Genomic DNA, 14,200 nt, shown 5'->3' with positions numbered 1-14,200 from the left:
GGGGGGTTGAACACCGCCCATGTGTGTACGCCACTGTAGAATATTACCCCTGATCCTAATTTGTTTTAAAAAAAAAAATTAAATATCGACATTTCATACAGTTTATGTTTGACAAATATTGGTGTTTCAATATTTTATTTCCATTAATCTCATGATTATTAAAAATAATTGCCAAAATTATATACTGACCGAACTTAATGTCTTCATACCTATTTACTAAAAAAATTATTAAAAACCATATGGTTATAATGAAAATAAAATTTTGAAATGTCAAAATTTTCAGAAAAAATAACCTATCAAAATGACCTATTTTATTTTTTTTCGTAAATAATCAAATACAAAATTATTTTTTAACTAAAATATTAAATTAAATAGAAGCTTTTATTCCCACTAGTCTTATCACAGAAAATATCGTAATGTATCCTGTATAATATAATATAATCAATATATAATATATACGTGTGTGTTGTATAAAGGAGAAGAAAACCTAGTTCTGGAACTTTCAAGACTAGGTGTTTGGAATGACATAACCAAAGCCCGGAGTCTAATGACTTACCACACAGAAAGCTTGTTACTTAATTACAACAATAATGCAGCAGAACTATACAATTCTATATTGACTAAATTTATTGGAGGAAAACGGGTAAACTTTTCGTTAAAAGGTTCATATCAACTTAGGTGTAATGCTGCAGTTATGGCTTATAACACTGGATCAAATCGTTTATCAATCTTTAATAAGCACGTTACAAATAAAAGCCCAGGGAAATATACTAAAATGTTTATTAAAAAGTATCAAAAAACGGCAGAGGCCCGTAAAATCCGACGTAAGCTTTTTTCTACAAAATCTACAAGAAAAACTAAAACGACTTACGTTGGACCCGACGAAAACTATGGGAACGTCTCGAATAGTAACTTAACAAACTTCACAACAGAAGAAATAGAAAAGTTGAAAAATAATTTCTTAAAACAATTACAACTAAATAAAAATGAAATCCATGATTTAGAAAAAAAAACTGTAAGGCAACACCAATGCGAGGAATGGCATTTAGAAAGAAAAAAAAGGTTTATTTCAATTATTTTTTGATTAAAAATTATATTTTTATTGTTACATAAATATTTATTACTTTTTACTTTATATAGATTAACAGCCTCTGTATTTGGTAAGATATGCAAATTACGTGAATCCACTTCACGAGACAAAGTCGCCAAGGAATTATTGTTTGGGACTTTTAGCGGCAATGCTGCCACCAGATATGGAATCGAGCACGAAGACATTGCCAAACAGCAGCTTGAAAAAGTTTTAGGCAAAAGTATTAAAAATTCAGGCTTAATAGTAGACCATGATTTATCATTCTTAGCAGCATCTCCTGATGGTCTGGTGGACCATAATACTTTAGTCGAAATTAAATGTCCAGCATCAGCGAAAAGTATGAGCCCTGAAGACGGAATCACTTCAAAAAAAATAAAATGTTGTGAAATAAAAAATGGACAGCTGCATCTCAAACGAAACCACAACTATTATTATCAAGTTCAAGGGCAATTACATATTTCGTGTAAACTATACTGCTATTTTTGCATTTGGACCCCTAAAGGTTTTTAAATATCACTGTACTATATATTTTATGCTTATTATCATGATCATATCTATATTTAAATAATTAACTACCTATGTATATTGTGTATGTTTATACAGGTTTAATGTTTGAAAAAATAAAACGTGAAGACAGTTTTTGGGAAAACAAAATGAAAGATCAACTAAAAACATTTTATTTAGAAAGCATGTTGCCTCAACTAATTAATGAAATTTATTAATTTATCATAATCTAATAAACTTATTATTGTATTTATTAGCATTTTTATTTCATGTAATTTAATTTTTTTTAATATTGTGTACAGTTTACAGCAGTAGCGTAGGTAAAGATTATTGAGGGGGGGGGTCGATATGTATTTTTTTATATTATTTCACATCTATTTACTCATAAAGAAATTTTCTATGTGGGGGCGGGGGGGAGGGGGGGGGGTTGAATCCCCCCTTACACATGCCCTTGGTTTACAGTGATCACGGCATATTATGTACGCAAGTGGCTCCTGCTAAAATCAATTAAACGGCTAATAGGAAAATTCGACGAATATTTTGATAGTTATCGTAGTTCCGGGAATTCGTATTTCGTCGTGAATAGGTGATAACGGATTACTCACACTAATGTTCGTTTACATCTCACACATTGACAAGGCAAAATAGTCAATGTAATATTAAATGCCTAAACACTACTCCTTAAAACATGCCATGCTCCAGCCCCCTTAAACCTAAATATAATAATATAAAAACTGCATTACAAAATTTTAAAAAATTATGAACAAATTACACGACTACAAAATTGCAATTCCCACTATAGCGGCTGGACTAAACAAACGAAATTGGTCCGTGACAAAACAATTAATTTATCAAGAATTTCAAAATTCTAACATAGAATTACTTATTTGTCACAAAAATATAAATAATATAACAAATAGTTGGAAAACAAAAGAACATGAAAAGATTGTTAATTTAATATATGACCATTACCATTATAATGATTTTATTACGCATATTATATCCTTGTGTGTATAACATGTATATACTACACATCTGGGATTGATGGTTGGTCAGCGTCACACAAACGACCTCGCATTCCATAACACGATTTTTAAAAATAATTTGTAGAATAATATCGTTTCCGTATACGTCGAGTTATTAAAGTCTCCATAAGTAGATACATATACATAATATAATGTCTACGAATATTGAGTTATTCACACAAATAATCGTATTCGTTAGCCGCATCTGGACAACCCTACGGGCGGGGTGTAAAATACCATATCATCTGGCGGCGACGGTCAACCCGCCAGTCACATGTGGTCGGACAATACATTCCGCTAGTTATACGACACGCATGATCCGCTTAGCGGACGATCCTTTTCGACTGTAATGCACGTATATGCGTTTATTAATCGCTGTACCAGCTCGATATTGTACACGCCTATAGATTATGGTGGGGATTTCTGCTGATAATAATTTTGGACACCTGACCGCGTATTTACATATCCCACTTGATTTGAGCACCATAGTGCTAAATTCAGGTACGATTTGGAAACCAATAAATTAAATACATTCCCTACTGGTATTCAGCACTCTTATTTTATTGTCAATAATCTTTTAACTACATTATAAACTTAATAAGTATTTTACTGAAAATTTTCAATGAGTTACTTTAGAACAATGATAACTGATTTAAGAAAAAAAAATTGTTCACAAATTGTTACTTTTATTAGGTACCTAGGTATATTTTAACAGTATTTGATTGTCAAACATTATTTTTTCTTCTTCTTTATTTGTGTTTATGTATAGGTAACTAATAACAGTAATAACTATTGTATAATATTTTAGTAATCTAATTACTTAATGCTATTTTAATTATTCATAAGTATTTAGTACAGCAATGGTTTGAAATAAATAAATTCAAACAAAATTAATTATTATTATTATAGTTGAATTATTAGGTTTTGTTATTGAAATTAATAGTTTATTTTAAAAAGATATTTATGGGTTAACTTAATAAGTTAAAAAGAATTAAATATATTTACTTTTATTTTTTCTAATATATATATATATATAACAATAGGTTATATCATCATTGTATAATAATAAAATAAATAGGTATATCATAGATATATGAGGTTGGGTAAGTTACATTATATGGTTATAAACAAAATACTGAAAAATTAAATATATTTAATGAGTTTTTGCGTTTGGAGTATTTTCATCAATATTTATTGCCAAGCATCTTTTCTTTTTCCTTTTAACTTGAAAGTTTGCTTCTGTTTTTGAAGGACGGCCAGCTTGTATGCGTTTAGCACCGCTTGAAATAATAGACTTGCGTCTAGAACGTGATGTAGGTTGTGTTCCAATAATTTTTCCATGTCGTTTACGGACTAAATGTTTTGAAAATTCAGATAATTGTTCAACTGAAGTAATGCGACTCAAGTAATTATTTATATTTTTAAAATTTTTAATGACAAATTTATCATTTTTATTTTTTTCCACTAAACATTTAATATTGTCCATATCAGCTTGAAATTGTTGAATTTCTGAATCAATTATGACCCCAAGTGTCTCATCAACCTCTGAAGTACTCGTTTTCTGAAAACTACTGTTACATGCTTCATTGCTTTCGTTCATAGAGCTTATAAATTCAGATCTTGCTTCAGTTAAATTCAATTGTTCTTGTATAATATGATCCTCATGTTCTTTATTCATTTTATTAAAAAAGCTGTGATCAAATTCTTCACCTACAGCTAGTATCCCATTCTACTTTTTAATTTACTCATATGATTTGCAAATAATCTGTTGTCGTTGTCACACAATTCATTCATTGTATTATTAGCATTTTCAAGTTACCTATACATAAACACAAATAAAGAAGAAGAAAAAATAATGTTTGACAATCAAATACTGTTAAAATATACCCTAGGTACCTAATAAAAGTAACAATTTGTGAACAATTTTTTTTTCTTAAATCAGTTATCATTGTTCTAAAGTAACTCATTGAAAATTTTCAGTAAAATACTTATTAAGTTTATAATGTAGTTAAAAGATTATTGACAATAAAATAAGAGTGCTGAATACCAGTAGGGAATGTATTTAATTTATTGGTTTCCAAATCGTACCTGAATTTAGCACTATGGTGCTCAAATCAAGTGGGATATGTAAATACGCCGCCTGACCGTTGGTCAGTGAATTTTAAATCAGTCGTATTTTTCCAACTATCTGAAGCAGTCCTCAAAATTTCATCTCCTCCGTCATCTAAAGATAGAAATCGTACTAAATCACCTGCATACTTATAAAGTGAGTTTATTTCATTTATTTAATAATTATATGCTATCACATTACACGACTGTTACGTGCATAGTTTAGAGAGAATCATTTGATTCTCAATACAGAATTTTTGTATATGATAGGTAATATATATATTTTATTTTAAATTAAGTTCTGAGTTTATTTATTTAATATTTGCCTTCTGCAATCTTATCACTTAGCATTTTTATTTGATTATAATAGTGTAGCGTCCCAGCATACAGGAGGACAAACGACTGGTGTTGAGGTAGATGGATTGGGTGTAATAAGTATAACAACTTAATTTGTGATTAATTTATTAGATATTTATTTGATTACTATGTAAATAAAACACTTTTACTGCACAAAATGATTTGGTTGTAAAATATTCTAAGTCCGAATAATTAAATTGGACTGGTGTCTGGCGTGAAGGTGCTTGTTCTGACTCTGGTGGCTCACGTCTGAATTGGGTCTAATCGGGGCTCTCCTATATAGTCCAGATAGTCCTACTCTCTGCATTTCCTCTCCTATCGATAAGACACGTATGTGTCCATGGCCGAGTCGTGCAAAAGCGTACGCGTGTATTAGTTTAATATCGCAGCTTCCCACGCCCATGCGACCGGTCGGCCACATCCTGGTTATTCGCGACACGTAATCTCCATAGCCCGACGACATTAATGTTATCTCTAGATACGCCTGCCAAGACTACGATTTCATATTTAATATTTCGTATATTTAATTCCAATTATGGTAATATTTTGGAAAGGCTAGAAGTTTGGCCTTCGATATAACTATTGAGGTCCTACACAATATAATTGGTTGGCGAAATCATACGCCCCAGGGTCACTTATACATATCTACGTGTATATGCGTGTTTAGATGTCTCAGCGGGACGTCAGTACATAGCACCTCCCCCCTAAAAAAAAGGTTTCTGTCCTCAAGACAGAAATCTTTAAATAGTATCTGTAACAGTTACTTTACATTTTTACATTTACAAGCTTTAGCTTGTGTACAAATTCAAATGTCATATGTTTTACAAGTTCTTACAATTTCATAGTTTTACATGCAATGATTATAATGTATAAATATATCTATATGCTTATCGCATTTACAATAATTAGATTACAATAATAATAATGTTTTATATAATATGATATATTTTTGGTTAATAGTTATATTAATAATATATATTTTTTTTTTTTTTTTTTGTTCGTACTTATATAATAATAAAGATTGTGTTAGTAGTACATGTATATTCCATTAATTGTTTATTTATTTGATTAACATAATTGTCCTATAATACTAATAATAATATTTTCCCATAACCATAGTTTACATTATTTTTTTTTTTTCATTTCATTTTTTTTTCTTTTATAACAATATTAATAAAGTTCCTCTAACTAACTTATCCCTTTAATTTAATTCCCTTAACCATACATTCTATTCGTTTTAAGTGTATATATATATATTCTAGTTTATAGGTACTATCCGGTTTTTCCGGTGGTTTTTAGCTATTCCAACCTATGGACATATCCGTTACGACTCTTTTGCATAGGTCTCAAGTCGTAGCGGTCCATCCATAGTTTTCTTTTCTCTACCTATAGTTATCTAAAATGTTTAATTAAATTATCATACCACATTTTTTTTATTACGTGGTCAAATATACATTTTGTAAATTGTACATCAGTCCGAGGATCATGGGCATGTGTTATATTATGCGTCTTTTTACAAACTACATCATGCGTTTCTTGGAGGTTCAGTAATCTCCCTATTTTGTCGAACTTTCCGATATCGGTTTCGAATATTATCTCTTTATTTGCTAGTTTTTCTAACCTTATACTGAAATTTTGGTCGAACCTCGTGTCGTAACAAGTAATGTTAAGAACCGGAACCTGGTCTATTTTTAATTTATGTAATACTCTTACATCCGAATGTCCGTTCCATAGTACGATTATATTAATTTTATCTCCATGTGCTAAATATTCCTCTATATATTCCTTATCTAAATTATTTAATTCTGTGTTTAAACTTAACTCTAACTGTCCTAAACAAGTATCTCTCAACACTTCCTTACATCTAAAAATACGTTTAATTTCTTTTCTTACTACCACAACCTCTCGGTCCAATATAGGTCTGACCTCCGTGTTGGTTGGTAGTATTAACGGTCTTCCTTCCAATTTCCTTATTTTGTATCTGTCCAAACTATTGGATATGGCCCCGGATATCAGAACCATATCAGTCCTATTTATCATCGAAAATTCAAAATCCATGATGACAAACTTGTGTGTTTCTTATAAATCAGTACATAGCAATAGTCAATATATTTTTTTTTTTTATTTAGTTACGAATCCATACTCAGCGTACTACCACCAACACCGCCTGCACCACCACATCGTCGATCATCTTCCACGATTCATCTAGCATTCTTCTTATAACACGAGCGAATAAAGTGAGTTAATTTTTATGTTAATAAAATAATAAAATATTTAAAAAAAATTTAAAAAAACGCATACGCTTGACAATTCTATCTAACATTTATTTTTTCTGTTCACAGTTTAATACCATGGCAACTTTCTTGAGTGCGTTAAAATCACAGGTGAACTCAGTCAACATGTCGATCGGGGACCTCACGAAGGACGTTCCATACCCCGTGCGCTCTATGAAAGGGGCCGACACCAAATTTGGGACGGCTTTGGCATGCGTATTGGCTGATCCCGCGGGTACGGGCACGATTAACGTGTTCTTGCCGAAGACTGTGCGGATGACGGACGTGGACATGACAGAGTATAATCTGGGTGCGGTGCCAGCGGTCAGCCTCATTTATCGAGGGATGAATAAGAGGAGTTTCATCATAGACTTTGAATAAATTCCCTCCCTTGTATATAATTATTGATAATATTATTTTTATGTTTTAATATTTTCAATAAAAATGTTTAAAAATCTGTTCTTTTTTACATTTTATCTCGACCCTATAATGTTAATAATAATAATAATATTGGTATATTTTACGCATTTAATGAGTCGTATAAAATAATTATATATATATATATATATATATATGTATAAAATTATTATCGCCGAGATGGGCCAGTTTAAAAAAAAATATTTTATTTAATAATATCGATACGCATTTAAGGAGTCGTATAATATTTGCATATAATAATAATCTTACGGAGCACGCAATATTGTTTTTGCAGCCTCGGTGACATAATAATAATAATAATAATAATAATTAGTATTCTACAGAATAATAATAATAAAAAAAAAAAAATCAGTATATATACCTACAATAATAATAATATTTTATTCACGCTAAATTATTTTACATTAAATATCTACAATTGGATATAATTTTCTTCTTCCAATGGACTTTGCGGTATACGCGTTCGTCGTAACCCCACTCGTACTCGCTTAAGTGAAAAGATTGGGCATCGTCTAAAAACATGATGCGAGATTTTTTATAAAACGATAGTAATTTTATTTATATATGTATATTAATACTCACTTAATATTTCGTCGACCGGATAACATATTTTGCATTGGCGTCTGATTCGGGTCGGATGGCTTCCACGGAAGGTGTTGTCCGCATGAAGATGGCGACCTCAAATCGGGTGATGTCCACGGAAAACGTTGGCCAGCATTAAACCCGAGTGAATAACCGGTGTCCGGGCCTCCGTATTCGGCTACACGTAGTGTGTAGTCTGCCAGATTGTACGTTTCGGGGAATAATTGCGGTGACTGAAAATAAAATATTAGAGTAGTACAAAATGTTGGTTGAGAAATAAAACTTACCATGCATCGAGGTGCGGGCACATCATCAAAAAATGAACACGACGACGACGACATATTAATATATATTAAATTAGAACACGATCACAAATGCTCAGCTCTAGAGGCTGACTGAATCGATACCGAACTCTCACGCGTCAGCATATAAATTTTCACTACATCTGATCGATGCCTTATCACAGTGCGGATGAGCGGCGATTTAAAAAAAATAATATTTTCAAGACCGTGGTATAAGGTCGACCAAGTATGTTCTGAGATAAGAACTGTTTATTTTTATTTTTTCAAATAAGAGTAATGAGTAACTCAAGCGACTTCGAATGTATATATTTAACCTCAGAAGGATAATATCAGGCGCAGTACACGTGTGTATATTTTTTAAGGGGTGATGTATAGTTTATAAAATATATTTAACGCAGTACAGTATACGTTGAAACATGAGGCGCGTAATAGGTACATTCGCAGGTTATAATATTACATATTAATAATACGTAATATTAACTAATACACAGAAATACACGTCTCGCGATGATGTTAAGTGCTTTAACTACGAGCGATTCTAAAATAATAATAATAATAATTTTAAAAACAATGTTATATAGAAATTGTATTAATATTATATTTATCATTGTTCATAAAAATTATTTTTCTACACATGCGACAGGCATATTTCGCAATTATACAATATAGATGTACAGATATTTTAACAGAATATGTATATTATATTATATTTACAGATATTTGCTAATTAAGCAATAATAATTAAAATTAATTTGCTCGGTAGTGCCCGTGCGCTAGCGTGTTTATTCTATCGGGTAGAATACAACGTTTGTCGTCTGCCCTGTTCAAGACGAGTTTCATTGACATAATTGTTCGCACTTCGTGCTTAAACGACCGTATAGACACATTTTCTCTATACGGCGTGAAAGGCATATAGCTGTAAACGTGGGATGGGGGCGTGATCGTCGACGACTGAGTCGAATGCGTAGCAGGTATTGAGGCGTTCCGGTGTATTTGGGCGACTGCTTTTAGCGCTGAATCGGCTGAGATCATTTTACCCATAGTAGCGTCAAATTCGTCGTCGCACTCGTCGGATTCTACATCGTCGTCCGCTCGTCCGCGTCGGCAAATAAGCACCGCTTATGTTCGGCAAACGTCAGGTGATTACGAATCACGTGCCCCATAACGCCCTTAGCATGAATGCAGACGTCCTGCTCCACGTCGTAGGCGTAAGACTTGGCACGCAACGCTACGAATTCGTACACAGTGCGGGAATCGGTCTCATTTTTGAACAGGCCCGGAATCCGTTTCCTAACAGTTGAGTAACACTTGTGATCGGGCGGTAGATTGGAGGTGTCCATAAACCGCATAAGATTCGGATTGGCTGCCAAGTCGTCGTAAAAATCTTTTGTCTCCACACGGTAGAATAGGGAATCTGAAACACATAATAATAATAATAATAATAATAATATAATATAATATAATAGATATATTATTTCAAGAATGCATATATTGTAAACGCACCAGTATCGGTATACAACAGCTCGATCCTATCTCCATAATGACGCTTCATGACGCCGTAATGAAATCCGTACATTAAAACTTTACTAAGTTCTAGTACGGTAAATCCTATGTAGATAGGCTTGCAGAAATCCACTTCTTTGCCGTGTTGGGTGACCACCGAGAGATTTTCGTTATAAGTCGTGCAGTATTTGAACGTCGGTCGGTTAATGAGCTTTCGCACCCTGCGCGGGCACGAAACGAGCTCTAAGTCAAAACGCAGGCGCATATTCTCGATCGTCTTCCCTACGTACATACAGTAGACGTTATGTTAAGTTTAAGAAATTCAAAGTTCAGAAAAATATATTTTAAAAAAATTTTTATATTTTTAAATAAATCTATAAAAAAACATACCAAACACAGAGTTGTTTAAATCTTTGAAAAACTTTTCTTCGAATTTGTTTTTTGCCTTCCTGCGTAATTCAGTGTTCAGATTTATATACGGGGCCAGCCATGGAGATTGGCGGAATTCTAACACTCTGTGCGTCCGTAATGTGTGTAAAAGTTATAAGAATCGTATACACATAATAATTATAATATTAATAATCACTATTTCGACTACGACGCCGTGGGCCATTTTTTATTACTAATTTCTCGGGCAGATACTTTACGTTCTGTCCTCAAATTTATATTATTTTATATTTTTACTTAATAAAATACTTAATATTTTCAACGTTGCGTAACTTGTAACTCTATCACCGTCTCCTTTGAAAAACCTGATTGTCAATCCAACGTCGCTGAACTCAAATAATAGGCGTTAGTGAGGGATCACTACACGTTTTTGGTGTCAGGTGTGGGGTCACCTGAAAGAAGTATTTTGGTATCCAACCCAGAATCAAGTACATCAGCGGACCTCGAGTTCAACCACGTCACCGATCCACGCATTAGGAATAGGAACGGACAGAGCAAGTATATCAACGACGAGCTTAGCGGAGCATCAACGGCGAGCCAGCAGAGCAGTAATCAGCACGCAGGACAATTTTTAGGACCAGACAGCATCATGAGCATTTTTATGAAACAGCAAACTTTCATGAGAGAACTTAGCACAATAATAGGGAGACAACAACAACATAACATTATTGACTTATATTCCGACGCAATACCAAATTGCTTACTAATTCACATTGACACAGCCAATAAAAATTTACTTCAACCATATTCCACAGCGGAAATCGCAACTATTACGCGTGCTATCAACCACTTTTCGCATGACATGCCAAACGCACAGAGGCCATTACGCAAGCCCTTGTGTCTCTATTTAAAAGAATTTATTGACACTACCGAAGAACTAACGGACAATATTAGACTATATGATATTAACTTTCTTATAAAACCCATTTATAACACAATTTTATTCCTCTTACTTTTGTATTTTTTTTTCTCTCTCGTACTCTATTTTAATTCTTTTTTTATTACTACTAATCATATATCTACAATTTTAGCAATCGACACAAATACGTTATAGTGGATTTTGAATTCACTAACTTGGGACGAAATAACCTCATACTTATTTCGGGAGCCTTTATGGGCCAACACCCAGTCAACTGCCTTACCAAGTTGGAAGGTCGCACGTTGGTTCTAAACCAGGATCGACCTGTGTCAAACGACGAATGGCAAAAAATGGTTCAGCACTTAGTCAATATATTTAAAGATAAACCGAATACTTTATTACGTGTTAGCACAAATCTATGACTCCGACCATACCACCCGACCAAATCTAACGACTATACAAATTCAGAATTTACTAAAATATTACGAAACTGTAATATTATGGGAGGGGAGTACGGATATTAAAATCTTACAACAACTTAGAATAAATAAACCAACCTTCACGCTAAGGGGATGGGACGTAAATATGGACGGAAAATTTTATTTACAATTAATTAAGTGCAACACAAAACAGATCATCGCATCCATGCTGCTAGGGTCTTTCAACAAACAAGGGCGAGCCCTCAAATTACAGGAAGCGCACCAACACATTTGCCAATGTAAACATGACTCGCGCGAACCGCACAACCCACTAACTGATGTCCTTTGGACACGTCGTCTTTTTACGCAACTCTATAACAAAGCCTCGGACATTATAGATAGTGCACGACAAGATGAATAGATAAGAATAATGTATAAAAAAAAAATATATATATATATAATTAATAAATAAATAAGTAATTAAATAATATAAAGAATATATAAGTACATAATATGCGTATTATTAGATTTAAGTATTAAAACACACAATATTGGAAAAAAGGGAATCATTTTTTTTCATCATTTTTTTTTATATAAGGTTTGGGTATAATGATAATTGTATTTTAAGTATAACTAATGAACTGAAAACATTTCCAGACTTATACTACTAACAATACCATTTATGTCAGGAACTTTACGATTCACCGACGAACATTTAAACCAACATTCCGGTATCTACTACGAAAATCGAGGACCGTTGAAACTTATAACGTCTCAATGGGACCTTACTGCGTACATTAGTCTAGCCAAATATAACGGAACAATTTGATTACATAGATACTATAATAGAAAAAACAAAAGCATTGTGTATTGAACATATACACCCAGTAAACAATAATTTTGACTGTAGTAATTTACTTGTTGTAGCTAACAATATAATTCAGAATTTACAACAGAAAAAACAACAAGTCTTAAACTCTATAGGGCACGTAATTATTAAACGTAATGCTCTTCTTAAATTCGCAACAAAAACAGCTATAGGTTAATCTACGGAATATGTAACTTAGAATGCATAAGAAAATTTAACTTTAACATAGGAATGGCTCAGAATTCTTCACAATCTAAATTAATTAAAGAACAAATTAAAGTAGTACAACTGAACCATGGTATAGGAACACACAGATATTTTAATGTGTCATTAGACACAAATGATCTAACAAATATTACAAAGGAACAACAAATCAAAAATTACTTAACCAAACATTTTATACAGGTTAATTTATTAATTACAAAACATATATTAGAAACCAATACCTTATTAGAAATTATACACCAAGCAAAAATAGGAATTTTACACCCAAGTTTAATAACACCACAGGAGTTATTAGAACATGTTAAAGATATTAAAGTATCACTACCAGGGGGAACAGATTTACCCACTGACTTAGAAATAACTAACATTTATGAACTAGTGAAACTCTCAGATATTGCTATTTATTATGCTAACGACAACCTAGTTTTTATAATTTCTTTACCTTTAATATACCAGAATGATTTTGTTTTATATAATTTAATACCTGTACCAGTATGTATTGACAACGATTGTGTTTATATAAAACCTATTAATAAGTATCTAGCTATAAGTAAATCTAAAGAACATTATGCAACTTATGATGAATCTTACTATACTCATTGTAAACACGCTAGAGATTTCCTATTATGTCCTGAAGGCAATCCTTTACATCCTCGCAACACACGACCCACATGTGAAGTACTACTATTGCAAGATCCTTCCGAAGTTCCACCCAGTTGTGAAATAATGCATGTTCAAATCGGTAACACTATTTTTCATAAAAAAAGGTTCAAAAATGAATGGATATACGTAACCAACCATGATGTACTATTCATTACCTGTGATGAAGACAAAGAATCAACCAGCCACACACTCAAAGGAGTAGGAATCATTCACTTAAACGAAACTTGCAAAGGCTACGCGACTAGAGACATACTATTACCAGGAAAAGTCGACTATAAATCTGAATACGCGGATTTTAATCCAAGGGCAATAATAGACCTAAACCAAGTTTTTTTTAAGTTAAAAGTTGGAATATAATGCAACCGGGTAATGTGTTTTATATTTTATACAAAATTAAATGGTTAATGATAATATGATTATAGAGCTTATACATATAATATCGGAATAGTGTAAGTCCAAATTTGAGGCTTGAGTTTTCTTCCACTCCTATTCCATGCTCTATCTTAATGCTCTATCTATATAAATTTTAAAAATTT

At 32.4% G+C, this 14,200-nt stretch overlaps 2 protein-coding genes across 2 annotated transcripts in view; one reads left to right on the top strand and one right to left on the bottom strand.

Moving 5' to 3' along the window:
- Positions 1–7,731, top strand: part of LOC107170766 (uncharacterized) — a 164,172-nt gene extending 156,441 nt beyond the window's left edge. The window contains exons 4-5 of the transcript XR_016190132.1: positions 7,215–7,322; positions 7,428–7,731. The gene's annotated coding sequence lies outside the window, so the exon portion shown is untranslated. The remainder of the gene's footprint in view (positions 1–7,214; positions 7,323–7,427) is intronic.
- A 2,025-nt stretch (positions 7,732–9,756) lies between these two features.
- Positions 9,757–11,104, bottom strand: LOC149058144 (uncharacterized). The gene is made up of 4 exons (XM_089218321.1): positions 10,995–11,104; positions 10,574–10,698; positions 10,184–10,465; positions 9,757–10,094 (listed from the first exon to the last, which is right to left on the bottom strand). The coding sequence occupies exons 1-4, from the start codon at positions 11,102–11,104 to the stop codon at positions 9,757–9,759; spliced, it is 855 nt and encodes a 284-aa protein (XP_089074447.1).
- Positions 11,105–14,200: the final 3,096 nt, after the last annotated feature.

The sequence above is a fragment of the Diuraphis noxia genome, unplaced genomic scaffold, assembly GCF_037042655.1.
Source record: "Diuraphis noxia isolate RWA-SAM2 unplaced genomic scaffold, SU_Dnox_SAM2 contig0002, whole genome shotgun sequence".
Taxonomy (NCBI): Eukaryota; Metazoa; Arthropoda; class Insecta; order Hemiptera; family Aphididae; genus Diuraphis; species Diuraphis noxia.
This window is presented reverse-complemented; position numbering and strand designations above follow the sequence as displayed.